Source organism: Arvicanthis niloticus, chromosome 5 (assembly GCF_011762505.2).
Source record: "Arvicanthis niloticus isolate mArvNil1 chromosome 5, mArvNil1.pat.X, whole genome shotgun sequence".
NCBI classification, from domain to species: domain Eukaryota; kingdom Metazoa; phylum Chordata; class Mammalia; order Rodentia; family Muridae; genus Arvicanthis; species Arvicanthis niloticus.
This window is the reverse complement of record NC_047662.1, coordinates 81,812,902-81,828,003: the sequence shown is the minus strand read 5'-3', so window position 1 is coordinate 81,828,003 and position 15,102 is coordinate 81,812,902. Positions and strand designations below refer to the sequence as shown.

Here is a 15,102-nt window from a genome sequence, read left to right as displayed (position 1 = left end):
CCAGCTGGGGGTGGAGGACTCTGCCACATGTTCTTCTGCAAGAATACTTGCATAAGACACTCAGAATGTCACATGGGCTTGGAGAAAGGCATGGGGACACAGGTGATGGTTATAGGAACCTGATAGATAGGCTGAGCAGCTTACATGCTAATCTTGCCTGGGATTCTTAGCTTCCAGGGATGGTTTTAGATATGTAATTGCATTTAGAGCCCACATTTTCCTGGATTAGGGTCAGTTAAGGTCCAATTTCACTGCCCTGCCTAGTCCTCCAGGCTCCTCCAGAGTTGTGGAAGCTCAAGTCCCTTTATCTGCCTCCCTGGATCTTTTCATTCATCTTTGGCATACCCAGGGTCTATTATCTTGGCTTTTACTTCTCCCCTATTACAGAGAGGAAAATTCTCAGGCCCCTTATTCTTCCTACAGAAGACACTATTAACTAAGCTGAGTTCTTTTTCCCAGTAACCACTCCTCAAATGGGCAGAACTAGCAAATAAGGACTTTAGGCCTGGAAAAGGCTACAACATTTCTTTTTCATTTCTGGAGATGCTGACAGTAGTGAAGGAAGCTTTAGGTCCAGTTTGGGATTCAGTCCCCAGTGATCTCACTGAGGAGTATGTGGTGCAGAAAACCTACTTTCTCTTCCTTTGGCAAAGGGAACATACGAACTCTTTTCTTCTTTGCTTCCCGGGTAGGTGGTAGGATGAGAGTATAGTCACCTAGCAACTGTAGAGGGCTATGAAAATGTTCACTGTTGTTTTTCAGGTCCTATTTGATCTTTTCCCCCAGCATAGTTCTTCTAGTCTAGTAAAAGCTATATATTTCTGCTGAATGAAAAAGACACTTGCAAATGTCATCCTCTTCCAATGGCACAGGTAGTTCACAGGGAGAAACAAAGATAGAGGACACACATTAAGTAGGGCTGGGACCAGGTCTAGATTCTTCAGCTGATATCTATAATTTTCATTTTATTTCAAACTACTGTTTTTCATGTACCTACTAAGTATTGGAAACTTTACCTGTGGTGTTTCATTTCATTCGCCCAAAAGTTTCGAAAGGGAATAATTGTCTCTCACTTAGCATGAGGCATCTGAAAACTTGAAAGCTACTACTAGGTCAGTGGGTATATATAAAATCTAGATGTGTCCCACTTCGTTGCTGCTCGAGCTCCTCCTACCACAAGCTCTTCTCCCAGATAACAGCCAGAAAGATTTAACTGACCTGTGTCCTAGTGTTTAGCAGGTGTCGATTTTACATGACTGATGGCTTGGAAGAGAAATGCTCTCAATTGTCTGTGAAAGCAAAGTGTTCCCAATGTCTTTTCTTCATTTAATAACCTCCCCAGTCTTTTTATTATTCACCATTATCAAAAAATAAATCAAGAATTCTGATGGGCCATAGGAGGATGAGAGAGAGAGAGAGAGAGAGAGAGAGAGAGAGAGAGAGAGAGAGAGAGAGACAAAAATGGTTACTTTGCCTTCAGAGCATCTATATATTCTTCTTGGAGCAAATATGGACCATGAAAGGAGTAAAAATATATGCAGAATGAATACCCAGAGACAGAAAGCTCCAACATCAAAGTCACCCTGTCCTTGAAGGAGGGTGGGGGGAGACTTCAGCTGCTCGTTTAGCTGTTCTTCTCCCATATTTCTTGTAGCAGAATCCATTTTTATTACAAAGAATGAGATGTTTTTCAACAAGGAAGGCTAAGCCCTGAAAGCAACCAAAGATGGAGATGACATGACATTTAGTATCACAGTAGTATCCCAGGCCCTCGAATAGGGCATGAAGCAAATTAGTTTGGTAGCCACAGCAAGAGAGGGCTTTTTATAAACATAACCTAATTGTGTTACTTCAAAGTCCTGAAGCTTATTGCCCTGCTTAATGATGCGTCGTGTTATTTATAGGATGGTACAATGAGACTTCTATTGATTTAATGCACTTCCTTAAAGACTGTCATTGTCATAGCCATAAAACCGAGCTATTCCCTGACAACTCAATTATGTCCTCTGAGCCTATAAACTAACCATGCCCCACACAGTTGCATGCAGGAAGCAGGCAGGAATGCAATCATAGTTAGGTATGCAGAGCCCCCAAAGGTAGAATGAAAGGTTACAGATATGGCCAAGGTAGGTTCAGAGGATCTATCTCATAGGCATAGTCAGCAGCTGACGTGAGGCAGCTTTACTTTGCCTTGATACATGGAGTTGTGTGACTTAGCACAGACTTCCTCCTTCCATTGAACTTTAATTTCTGTAAGGGCAAACTGGACAGCTAAGTTCAATGAGGACTCCAAGGGCCACAGTGTTCTGTGGATTGTGTTTATGACTTATGGGTTTCCTGGAGCTGGGATGTTAAGTCCTATGGAAAAGGTACAAGCAGGTTTGTATCGTCAGTCTTCACCCTTTGTAATCAAGAGCCTTTCTTTCCCAACTAATTGATATCAATAATATTAACTATAAAAGAAAGCAGTATAATATAGTTGGAAAATGAGAAAGGAAAGTTAAGGAAAGGGAAGGGAAGGGAAGGGAAGGGAAGGGAAGGGAAGGGAAGGGAAGGGAAGGGAAAGAAAGGAAAGGAAAGGAAAGGAAAGGAAAGGAAAGGAAAGGAAAGGAAAGGAAAAAAATGGCTTTTGTAGGTAAACAGTTCCAACTGTGAGTTTCAACATTGGCCCTGCTACTCATCCACTGTTTCCCTATGAGCACTTTATTTAGCATCTCCGAGACTCGGTTTCTCAAATGGGAGACTCCATTTCTCAAGTACACTGACGTATCAATGTGTGCTATCTAGGAGATATCTCAGTGGTTAAAGTGCTTGTTGTACAATTAGCAAGCATGGGGACCAGGGTTTGAATCCCTAGCCCCATATAAATGCTAAACAGGAAGTGCAAGCTACTTATAACCCAGCACTTGGAGGATGGAAAACAGGTGGTGCCCTAGTAAGTTGACTAATTAGATTAGCTGGATACATGAACTTGGGTTCAAATGAGAGATGCTGCCTTGATAGGCAAGGTGGAAACGGTCCAGGAGAATCCTCATGTCAGCCTTGGGCCTCCACAGATGAATACACCTGTACACATACACAGGCATACATTTATACTCATATGAAGAAACATACACCACAGGCACACACACACACACACACACACACACACACACACACACACTCAAAACCTAAAATACAGCCTTACATACATGTGATATTTCTGACTTTGTAAAATGTTAGTCTGTACATCATCTCCCCCTTTACATGTGGTAGGTACCTGGGAATAGTTATTGAAGTACACAGTTTACAGGAAGGGAACACTGAGGACACAAGGGTGTGACTTATCCAATGTCAGTGTCAGAGACTAGTCTTCTGCACGAGACTACCTTAGGCTGAAGGAAATAAAAATACATTGACAGCTGAGGAGGAAAATTGAAGATGTAGTGATTCTCCATGAGAATAATAGCCCCTCTGTGGGGGGACACTTGATACTGTTTACTGGGACTTGAGGAGCAGGAGTGACAGTTATTCCTGGCTTTTCCCAAGAAACCCAAAGAGAGGGCATCATGGAGATACCAATCCCTATCCTCTACCTTTATCTCTGGCAACTGGTTAAAGGTGAACGCATGTTTAAAACCAATATAAAACAAAACGAGCCTACAGTATAAGAAAAAAGTTCAATAGTTGAATGAAAGAATCTTGAGGAACGTTTTCTCACCTCGACCGTTGTGAAGTGAAGCTCAGAGAAAACCAAGAAACTGCCAAAGCCCACCCAGCTCACAGACAGGAGAAATGGGCTCTGGTGTTTCATCAATTGCCTTTCCTCTCTCTGTACCACATCCGGCCATCACCTCCAACAAGCCCCACCCCTGAGGCTTACCTTTCTGATACTGGAGCCATAGCTGCTGCTGGACCTTCTTGCTGGGAAAATGGATGATACAGGTGAGCTCAGAACCGTACAGAGCCTCTGCAATGTAGTGTGAGCCATAGTGCTGGATGAAGGACAGCAGCTCATCCCGGCTGCTCTCTTTGGTCAAGATCTTTAGGACGTTGGTAAAGCCTGGAGGAAGAGGAGCACATGTAAGTGCTTAGACAAAAGAAAGTGGTGGCCAAAGAATTGTATCCCAGTAAGGGCTCTTCCCAGCTAGGATATGTGGCCTCCACTCGTATCACGGTGGCATCAGGCTGTCATCTCTAGCCTTGCCTGCTTATACCAAAGGCTTACTGTCTATACCAGATAAGGTGACGTAGTAGAACCCTTCAGAAAAGGAAGACTTGCCAACCTACATGTTGCTCACTTATGGACAAAACCAGAAAGTTGAGATGAGGCCTATGATTAGACAGCTAATGCACACCAGATAGATCATTAAATGCTTTTATTCTCTTAGTCCTGGCACTGCAATCTTGACCACCACTAAATAACCTAACGAGAAGCCCAAGCTTAAAGACTGTAAGTAACACATTTGGCCCTCCAGCTAACAGAGCTTATAACAAACTGATTCGGGCTTATAACAACTGAATCGAAAGATTCAAACACTGTTTTGTTTTGTTTTGTCTCCAAGTAAATTGCCTGGAGTCCCCTTGCTGCACTTGTCTGAGCTCAGTACCTGCTCAGACTCCGAACCTGCTCTAGCTCCATGCTACCTCATTCATCTTCCTTTCCACCTTTGCCCTTGTTTCCTGAGACAATGGATGCTCTTTCTCTACTGAGATTACCATGGAGTTTGCGGGCTTCTTGCTGTACTGCCTCAGTGCACTACTCAGTGTGCTGGATCTAGGTTAGGGCTGGCAGAGCTGTGGCCCCGGAGCTACTGTTCCTCATTCACTCTTCTTGTTCTTCCAGGGCCTTCCAGCATGGGAGACTGGTTCCCTCACCATTCAGCTACTACCCAATTCTCTCCACAGCAGCCAACACAGCTTTGGTATGAGAAATACCTTGGAAAGCTTGAGAAGGAATAATGACAGCCCAGAACATGCTCCCTTGATATTGAGACTCAAAGCGTTTAGAGAACAGCAAATGCCGGAAGGGGTCCCAGTGGATCAGTTCCCCATCTACCTTAAAGGCTAAATCGTCTAGAATCCATGCAACTGTCATGAATTCTCTCTCTAGATATCCCATAAACTGGAGGAGTCTGCAGCATCCTGCAGTTAGACTTGAGTTGACACTACAAGTGAAGCCCAAGCAAATACTGTTCCTGGCTATTGTCACCATTAATTCTTCTTGGCATTATTTCCTCTTCCTCTAAAACTGCCTATGCCACACATCCTTAAAGGCCACACATCCTTGTCCTCCTCCCTGTCACTAGATAATGTCCCATGACTATATCTGGGCCTACAGGAAAGCCGAGACCATCTCCTATTTCCTAATATAAAACCTGGACTTTCTATCACTGCTTCTTTTACATACTGGCTGTACCCCAAGACTACACTGTCCCCATACATGAATTTTCCCCTTCCCAAGACACATCCATGCTTAAAGATACTATGAAGTCACTCCTTTCTGAGAAGCCAATTGCTGTGTAGAACAGCCACCCACTCTTTCTTTCTCCCAACCCCACACTCTGAAGAAGTACCCACTTTTACAGACAGAAGCCCTCCTTATCTGTCTCTAAATTCACAAATGCATTTTTCCTGTGCCCACCCCAGTCAGACACACCACCAGCTCCTGGAGCCCAACAAGTACCAGCCATCGTTGTTATTATAAAAACACCCAATGCTACATCAAAGTGCAAGCACCTCTCCAACATTAAAAATGAGCTCCAATTTGCCAACATTTGATTTACAAGGAGCTTCCAGGAACATCATTACTGATTAATTAAAGTAGGTACACCTTTGTAGTTCTAACAGGAACATCACAGTTATATTCACAAGTACAGGGTGAGGGGGTGGAAGGGAAACAGAAATAGGACTCAAAGAAAGGGTGCTTGATTAGAACAACCTCTCTCCATCAACTTGTTAACTCATGCAACTGGGTAATTAATACAGTAGGATTAATAATGAGATGGTCTCTGTTAAGTAATAAATGACAATGCCTTGGAGATGCCCCATGGCTCTTTAGCCAGGCAGACAAAAATACAGTCAAAATGCCTGCTCTGTTTTCTTCTCTGGCACCGACTGGCTGTGTGACCCTGGGCTGGTTGCTTAACCTCTTTGACCTCCAGTTTCTTTATCTGATGACAGATAGGTTAGATTATTACTTTCCTTGTGGGACTGCTGCAAGCCACAAGACATGAAACATGATAGCATGCTTGACAGATGTCAGCAACAATCATGGTTTGTACTCCCCAGAGGATAACATCCTCCCAGCCCCAGGATGAAAGAGCTCCATTTTGCTGATGACTAAAGTATTACTGAAAAAAAAAATAATGAAAGAGAGAAGAACTGAAGAAATAATTAGGGGACACACTGACAATAAGCCAGTGACAGTGTTGTCAGAACCAGAGTAGAAAACCTCCAGTTAGGTGTCTTCCCAGGCCTGCATCAGTATTTAATATCATATTCTCCAGTTCTCATTTATCTTATTCTTTGATCAACCATGGACACCAACAATGATACACTGTTAGTTTCTGGAGACATTGGAATAAACAGATCCATGCCTTGGCTCCAGGTCTCCTGTAGACAGACATGATTCAGATACAAATCATGTACTTTGTTAGTGCTTCCCTGGAGGTATTCCAACACCTGGGATTTCTTGCTTCTTCTTTCTTTTTTTTTTTTTTTAAGAATGGAGAGTGGAAGAGGCACCAAAGAGTTTAGTGTGTGCACCCCAGGCAGGGAGCAGAAGGTATAGCAAGTACAATCTCATAAACAAACAAGTCCCGTCTCAAAAAACTACAAATTACACTCCCTGCTGGAGCTCAGGGCTCACATGGATTACTTCTTCACCATGCACAGACATCTCTTCTTCCAGGAAGCTCCTTCTGTGTCATACTTTTTTACTGTTTTATTTTCCCATTGTTTTATTGTCCCTACTGCAGTGTGCTAACATCACTTCATGCTATGGTGTCCTACCTAGATGCTCTTTCATGATTTAGTGCCAGCTAAGGATGGGGCATCTTGAGACCAGTATTGTGTGATGGTATGTCCTTCGGTTGCCATGTGGGCAGTAGTCCTCACCTGCTGAGAGGGTGATGGTACTCAGCTTCACACGATAGAGGTTACTCCGGACACGCCACTGCTGTACCATGGGGTAACCCATGGCTTCATCATACCTGATATCTCCTAGAAGGAGAAATAAGATGGCCGCATGAGCTCAGAATGAAGAATACTTAGAACAATGCACTCCCTGCAGTTTGGGGCTCTGATTTACTGGCCACCTTTACAACGTGAGAAGAACCTTGGTCCTGACTTTTGCTTTTGTTAGAACTGGCACTTTACCTGCTGTGTACCACCATGCTTTTACCCATAGCTCCATGTTTCTCTTGGGTTTCTGATGTCCCTTTACCTTACATGCGAATGGTCAAATTTGTATCCTACCTACCCAAGGCCATTTGCAACTTCTCATGGACATTAAACGTCTTATTGTCTCAGATTTCCCATTTGACATTGCAGCTATCTGTCATTATCTTATCTCAGGGGCATGATGTGAGATTGAATATGGTAACAGATGTGGAAGCTCTTTAAAAAAAGAGAGAAATTCTGTGCTTGTAGGCCTGTAAACCTGTATGGGACAGGGATATATTTTCTTTCTATCAGACCATTTGTTTCACAGTACTGCAGCTGATTTTACATTGAAGAGCAGAGCCGAACAGGTACAACACAGACCCTGAAAAATCCCTCTAAGTACCACATACCCATCCCTTAGTGGTTGCTGCCCCTGCTGCAGACCACTGGTTGTTAATATGGGTGTTTATAAGCACTATGTGGTAAGCCTGTATACCTTCATACATTTTTCCAAATTCAAATAAATGAGAAATACTGGCTAAACAAATTAAACTTTTAAATCTTCACCATATTATAATAATTAAAAGACATTATAAGGCTCTGTGACGATGCTGCTATTCGTGGAGCCTTCTTTATATAGAGGGATCATTAAGAATGCACATTCCACAAAGTGCATTACAGAAATCACAGGCATTGTAGTGATGCAATGTAAACAAAGAAGAAATACAACAAACATGTTGACAAGCATTAACACTGGGTAACAGATACAGGACAAAAAAAAAAAAAAAATCCTGCTTCCTGATTTCTATCTATCTCCATTTTCTAAAATTTCCACCCAAAGCTGTGCATTCTCTCTTATTTATAATCATAAAAAATGCATTCAAAAGGAATGTTATCAGTTATTAGTGTTGTTATGTATTTGTGCTTTCCTGTGCCTCTGCAAGTAGCAGGTACATTCCGTATCCTTTTCTCTTGTCCCCTGGTGAGGAGGCACTTAAAGAGATATTTGATACAGAGATTAAAATGAGAATCTCATTGGAACAAATGATTTCTTCCTGGACATTTATGTAGTATTAAAGTTGTCCATTATTGTCAACTGTTTTTTTTTCTCCTTCTTTAGCCTTTTCAAGAATAATATAATTTTAGATGCTTTCATTTTCAAGTAAAATATTCATGATCCCCTAAGATATATCCAGTGAAGTGAGAATGTTTAGTTATAAATATGTCCTGTTTATCTGCTCTGTCTTGCCTATACTCCTTATGTGATATTAGGAAAGAAAGAAAGATTAGATGGAAGGAGGAAAAAGAAGACTGTGTTCCTGACCCAGGCCAGAGAAATTAGTCTACTTAAGGAGTCCCTGGCACTGGGCTCCGGGCACATTTCTTTCCATGTCCCATCTGCTACTACCTGGCCATGCTCATAGTTATAATGTGCAGAGAAGTAGGTAATCAACAATGGCCCCCAACCCCGACACAAGAAAGCTGAGAATTCTGATGTGGGCTGTTAAAAGAACCCTTTTCTTCTATGGTGTGGTGCTCAAAAGCATGGGGGTACCTTATGCTTATCAAACAAGTTATAAAACTATCTTCACCACGTCTCATTCTATCCTTGGCCTCCCTCATAAGTGGCCACTACTCTCTTCCTCATTTCACATCTAGAATATTAATTTATCTAGTAGAAGCTTAGGTTCTTGACATCAAGGCCAGGGACTCTATTGTTTGCAGTTCTACAGTGTCCAGAATAGATATGCATTCATTTTGATTTTTATAATTTCAAAACTGAAATGCTTTCTCTGTATTTTTGACCAGGAAACTACCCCTGGTTCTCTTTCTGCCCACCCTCCTACTCTTTGTACAGTTCCCCACGAGGGGAAAGGAGATGAGATGAAGCTATTGGGAGAGAAGATGACTTTGTCTTGGTAATGATATGTGTCACTTAGATGCTGTAAGAGGATATTGGATGCCCTGAAACTGGAGTTAGAGATGCTTGCGCACTAGCACTATCATGTATGTGTTAGAAAACAGAGCCAGGTCATCTGCAAAAGCAGCCAGTGCTTTTAACCACTGAGCCACAACTGAGCCTTTGGTAATTAAAAAAAGAAATCCCTTGAATTACAGCAAATGTAGGAAACTTTCAAATGTTCCTGAGCCAATACATAAAGTTATAACAATCAGTACACTCACAAGGGAAACCAAACATCTTATATACGCGATCTTTATTCCTTACCATATTTTTGAAAAAAAAAATGTTATATTTATGTTGCAAAGATGAAAACTGCCCAAGAGTACTCAACAATCAGTGGGTCAGGGTCTTTAGAACTCTCCTATGGACCATGTAAAGAAATGCAGTTCATACAAATCACGTGTCTCCCTTACTGGAGTTTTCCAAAGAGACATGTAACACAAGAAGGATCTAATAGACTAGATCTGATGCCCAATCAGTGGAGAGAATTCAACTAGAATACTCTATGTCACTTAGAATTTCTATGACCATAGGAAGGGGAAAATTAAAGAAAGCATAGAAGTCTTTAACGCACTTTACAGAAGATTTTTCATCTGTGGGTTCATTTGATACGAATCTTCTTTGAAGTGGGACGAGTCTGGGTTGTGGTGTAAGATAATAGGTAAAGCATCCACTTTGGAGTCTAGACTAATTAGGCTTAATATTTGATGATAATTGATGCCACAGCTATGCAACCTTGGAGGAATCTATGGCCCCTTTAACCATCTGAACGCAGAATAGCAACACTCAGGTTGGCCAAAAAATAGAAAAGACCTTGCCTACCAAGAACACCTTCAATTCACGTCAGGTCTTCTCTGTCAATGCCATTTTACAGAAAAGGCTCATGGTAGTTAGATCTTTTGTTCTTTGCCACTCAGAGCTTGGGAGTGACTGGGGTGTCTGTCACAATTGCAGGGTAATTCCTGTGGGACAGTCTTCTAATTGTCACAATTCAATCATCTCCAAGGATGGCCATCCTAGTTAATATACAACCCCCAACTATTATATCACCAAAGTAGAGTTCAGGTCCTTGTAGCTTAGAGAATCAACCCAACCCCTAAGGAACAGGTAGCAGAATACCTGGAAGACAATAAGAAAGATAATAAACACCCTGGGTGGAGACAAAAAATTCTGACACCTCAGAAGAGTGGCCGTGAGTCAAGAAGTCTACAGAGATCTGGAAGGTGCATCTTACCAGTGAGAAGCTGAAGGTCTGGGAGGGGCTCAGAGAGAACTCCCCGGCATTGCTCTTCCACCGGCAGCGGGATCACCAACAGCCCATCAGCCAGCTGGGGAAAGTCCTTGATAAAGTTGTTCTCCCTGTGGAGCAGAGCAGAGAGATTGCGAGCAGAGGAAGAGAACGTGGCAATGGTGAGGCAGAAAGGCAGGAACCTTGTCAGAACAGGCTGGGCGGCCTTGATGTAATGCTAGCTTTCTGAATCATAGCTCTGAGAGCATAGTGCTGGCCATAGGGTCCAGAAAGCAGGCAAGTTGGGCGTTAAAGCCTGGAGCACCCACTGACTAGCTAGTTATTGTTTCTTTTGCAACCGGAGATTCCCCCTCCTTTAAATGAGGCTTAGATCTCAGGGCTGCTGTAAACACTTAATGGGATCAAGCTGCCAATTGTTTAAGACATCCTCCGAGGCTCTATAAACTATATATTTGGCTGTTAAGCATCCCTTTGCATAAGCAATGACAGAGGGTAAACCTGGATGTGAGGGAACTGAGCATCAAACGGTGTTTGAAGCAGGAAACAAAGCAAAACTGAAGACAAGAAAGCTCAGAAAAATGCGCGTGTGTTAAGGTAGGAGGAATTCTGGAGATACTTTAGCTCAGACAAATCTGGAAGTCCGAGGTCTTAAGAAAGGGAGTATCGCCGGGCGGTGGAGGTGCACGCCTTTAATCCCAGCACTTGGGAGGCAGAGGCAGGCAGATTTCTGAGTTCGAGGCCAGCCTGGTCTACAGAGTGAATTCCAGGACAGCCAGGGCTACACAGAGAAACCCTGTCTCGAAAAACAAAAACAAAAAACCAACAAAACAAACAAACAAACAAAACAAACAAACAAACAAACAAACAAAAACAAAAGAAAGGGAATATCTTGTTTAACAATAACCAGTAGATCAGACACAAACCCAGGTCTCTTTGCTCCCAGTCTAGTGGTCTTTGCTGTACCCTGACTTCATATGGGTCCACCTCCAAGTGATCTACAAGACAAACCCCTAGGTGACCTAGGAATCCTGAATCCTGCGGATCTATTATTCTAGACAATAGACTGACCTAAAAATGGAACAGCTGGCCATGAGAGATGGGAAGCTTGCTGACACTAGGAGAGTGTAAGCATGAAATGTGACAGCCAGCTGGCAAGCAGCATATCAAGGGCATTTCCCTATTTAACCTGACTTGTGAGATCACTTCATGTTCAGAGACCCTCAAAGTTAGAAACACTAATTATAATCTGCAGAGGGAGGAGGAGAGGGAGGGAAAGAACAAAAGGAGAAGGCTGTTTATACCTTCCTTTTGCCACCTGGCACAGGCACCCTTGAAGTGAAAATCAGAGACAAATACAAAAATACCCCGTGTTAAACCAAGGCATATAAAACCTGGACTCCAGGCTGTTTGGAAGCAGCTGAGACTCTGTCTCCTGGGTCACCTTTTTGTCTTTACTGCATATGTTCACACCATCCCCTAGAGACTTTTGAAGTCTGTTACCAATCCGTTCACTTAGCGAAAATGTTCTCTAGGGCTGGGTCCAGAGAAGGTGATGTTATCCCCACCTTCAACATCTCCAACATCACCATCACTTTCTCCATCATTCTCATTCCCATCTCCATTATCCATTGCAATCTTAGTTTGCTGACACTAGCAACATACTTCACATGTATCTTTATATTTAATCATTACCATGGCTCTTGAGCTAGTAGTGTGGTAAAAAACAGATTAAGCAACAACGAGAGTCTAGGTTTGTGAGAATAGAATCTAAAGCCAGGTTTAGCAGAGTCTGGGCCTCTTTTTAGGGAATACACGCGCACTGTGCTGGGTTTCCTAGCCACTCTTGCTATATAGCATCGTATTTTGTGTGTACCTGATGTCCATCTGTAGAGTTACATGGCCTGCTAATCTGGGAGCCACAAACAGCTCTGGGCATAGAGAAGCCAGCTTTCTAGATAATGGAAATACTATATTCAAGGTAACAGCAGTAAAGTGATTGCTGGGGCTAAAGATCTTTCCTCAAAAGTGCAGTAAAATGGAAATGTGTCTTAGGCTGGTTCCATAGCTCCAAGTTGAATACTATAGACAGAATAAACAACTTTGTCCATTGTCCCACAGTTCTTCCCAACCTGGTAAGAGAGAGAGAAACATTGGACGTACAGTACAACCAGTGAGCTCCTTGTAAGGCATTCTGATTGGTTTGTAAGAAACCTTTCATCATGTGACCTACAAGTACTTCACTTTTAGGTAGGAAAAACAAATTTTAATGGCTCCATGTCCCCGCCCCCCCCCCACACACACACATGACATCCTACCAGAGTAATCAGGGGCAAAGCTCTTAAACTTCAATTTTCTCATCTGTAATAGAAGGATCATAAAAGTTTCCCATTATGCTATAGAGGAAGAGTAGAAATGACTTTCTTTTGCACACACTGTATGTCACCCTGGTTATCCAACTGTCTGAAGTAGGTGCTATTAAATCCCCTATGGTAGATATGAAGACTTTAATTAAAAAAAAAAAAAAAAACAAAACCTTACAACTCAAGGCCATAACATTGTAGATGTGAGGTCCTAGGTAGTGAGGCCACAGAGTCCATACTTCTCATCTCAGTAACGTAAGGGCTGAAAGTCCTGCCCCAGGATGGACAAACTGAAGTCCCCAGAGTCATAAAGGCATCATTGTTTGAGATTCCCAGAATCCAAGCAGGCCTCGCAGAGAAAAGGTACCATGGCATCTTACAACCAGAGTGCTTTCAGAGGCTCTGTTCTCATTGAGAGGCCAGCAGTTCTCACCCTGAGATGGGCACAACCTCATTCTTCAGTTTAAGCAATCGGGAGAAAGTGGCTCCACAAGGTGCCACATGTCCTCTCGTGATCTGCAGTCTGAGCAGATTTGGTAATCAGGTTTTGGAGGAATATTTACTTCTTTATGTGGGAGGTTTTCTCTATATCCATCAACTACTGTACATGTTTTTAAAACAGCAGAACAGGGAATGCATACTGACTAGTACCCCTCATTCCCCTCCTCCAACCCCTGTGCTCCAAGTCAGTCTGCTGACATCTGACATCAATGGACAATGGAAAGATGTACATGGGTAACCCCAAATGCCAGGAAACATGGCTTAAGGTGCCTCTTCTTCCATAAACATTTCCCTTTGAGTTCCAGAAAGAAACATGATGAAGCTCACGAGGAAGGAAAAGAAGGAGTCAGGTGGCATCGAAAGCTAAGAGTGAGGCACACAGGCAAGGAAGAAGCACACAATAACAGGACAGACATTCTTTTTCAGCCATTCCTGTCTGTCTGGGCGATGGCTACAGTCCTGCATGGCCTCCGCCAGCAGAGGGCGCCCAGGGCCTTCACATCAGTGTACTCTTGGACGAGGCAAAAATATAGATGGGGGAAAAACAGCCTTGGGGAAGTTCTGCTGGGAAGAAAGAAGCCTAAGATGAAAGCTGAGAGAGCCTGAAAGCCCAAGGCTGAGGAAGGGACCCAGAGGTGGCATGTACAGGCGCAACATATGACTATCAAAAACAATTCTGCTCTTTACCTCTTATGATCTTCTCTCTCTTCCTCTCATCCCCTAACTGTGTGTGTGTGAGAGAGAGAGAGAGAGAGAGAGAGAGAGAGAGAGAGAGACAGAGACAGAGACAGAGACAGAGAGAGACAGAGACAGAGACAGAGACAGAGAGACAGAGAGGAAGAGAGAGAGGGGGCAGTATTAGTTTGATTTTATAGATAAGGAAACAGGTCCATAGTTGGGAAGTGACAGTAGCCACAGCCCATGCTAACCTGTCTGGTGTGTAGCTTGGTGCCTGCACTCAGCAAATTTATGTCCAAGTGAGTACTCATATTCAGAGAATACAGCCAGAATGGGGTCTGCTCTCTTGAGCATTGACTAAGCCAGAGACATTTTTACAGATGAGAGCATGAACACAGCCACTATGGAGCTCGTTTTCATGCATGTGTGTTTGTGTTTCCATTGTGGAAAAACCAAAGAAAAATAAGGATGCTGTATTACAGTCTAGAGAATCCCACACAACCCAGCCCTTGCTGACTCCTATGTGTACTTAGGACTAACACTGCTAGGCTGTACTCACTGTCTTCTTGTGGGACAGGCTCCCACTCAACAGCACCCAGCTAGAATGTGTCCCCTTTCCTTTATCTCTCCACTTGGACCACTTCTGTTCACCACTCAGACCACACAACAGGCCACTGCTTTTAGAAAAGTGACTCAGAATACATCTATCACATACATTTCTTTTTTATTTTATGTATATAGGTACACTGTTGCTGTCTTCAAACACACCAGAAGAGGGCAGCAGATCCCATTACAGATGGTTGTGAGCCACCATGTGGTTGCTGGGAATTGAACTCAGGACCCCAGGAAGAACAGTCAGTGCTCTTAACCACTGAGCCATCTCTCTAGCCCTACACATTTCTTCTGAGAAAGGCTTTATAAGTTTTTAGGCATAGATCCATCAATGGAAAAACTATTTCTCACCATGCCACAGGATCCAAACAATG

General features: G+C 43.0%; 1 protein-coding gene across 4 annotated transcripts in view; it reads right to left on the bottom strand.

Annotated features, from left to right (window-relative positions):
* The window catches only part of Astn2 (astrotactin 2), a 917,671-nt gene that overhangs the window by 259,942 nt on the left and 642,627 nt on the right, over window positions 1-15,102 (bottom strand). For all 4 annotated transcript variants that reach the window (XM_034502232.2, XM_034502233.2, XM_076934798.1 and 1 more), the window contains 3 exons: window positions 10,563-10,687; window positions 7,099-7,203; window positions 3,863-4,042 (listed from right to left, as the gene is read on the bottom strand). In XM_034502232.2, the coding sequence (XP_034358123.1) occupies window positions 3,863-4,042; window positions 7,099-7,203; window positions 10,563-10,687 (410 nt within the window). The remainder of the gene's footprint in view (window positions 1-3,862; window positions 4,043-7,098; window positions 7,204-10,562; window positions 10,688-15,102) is intronic.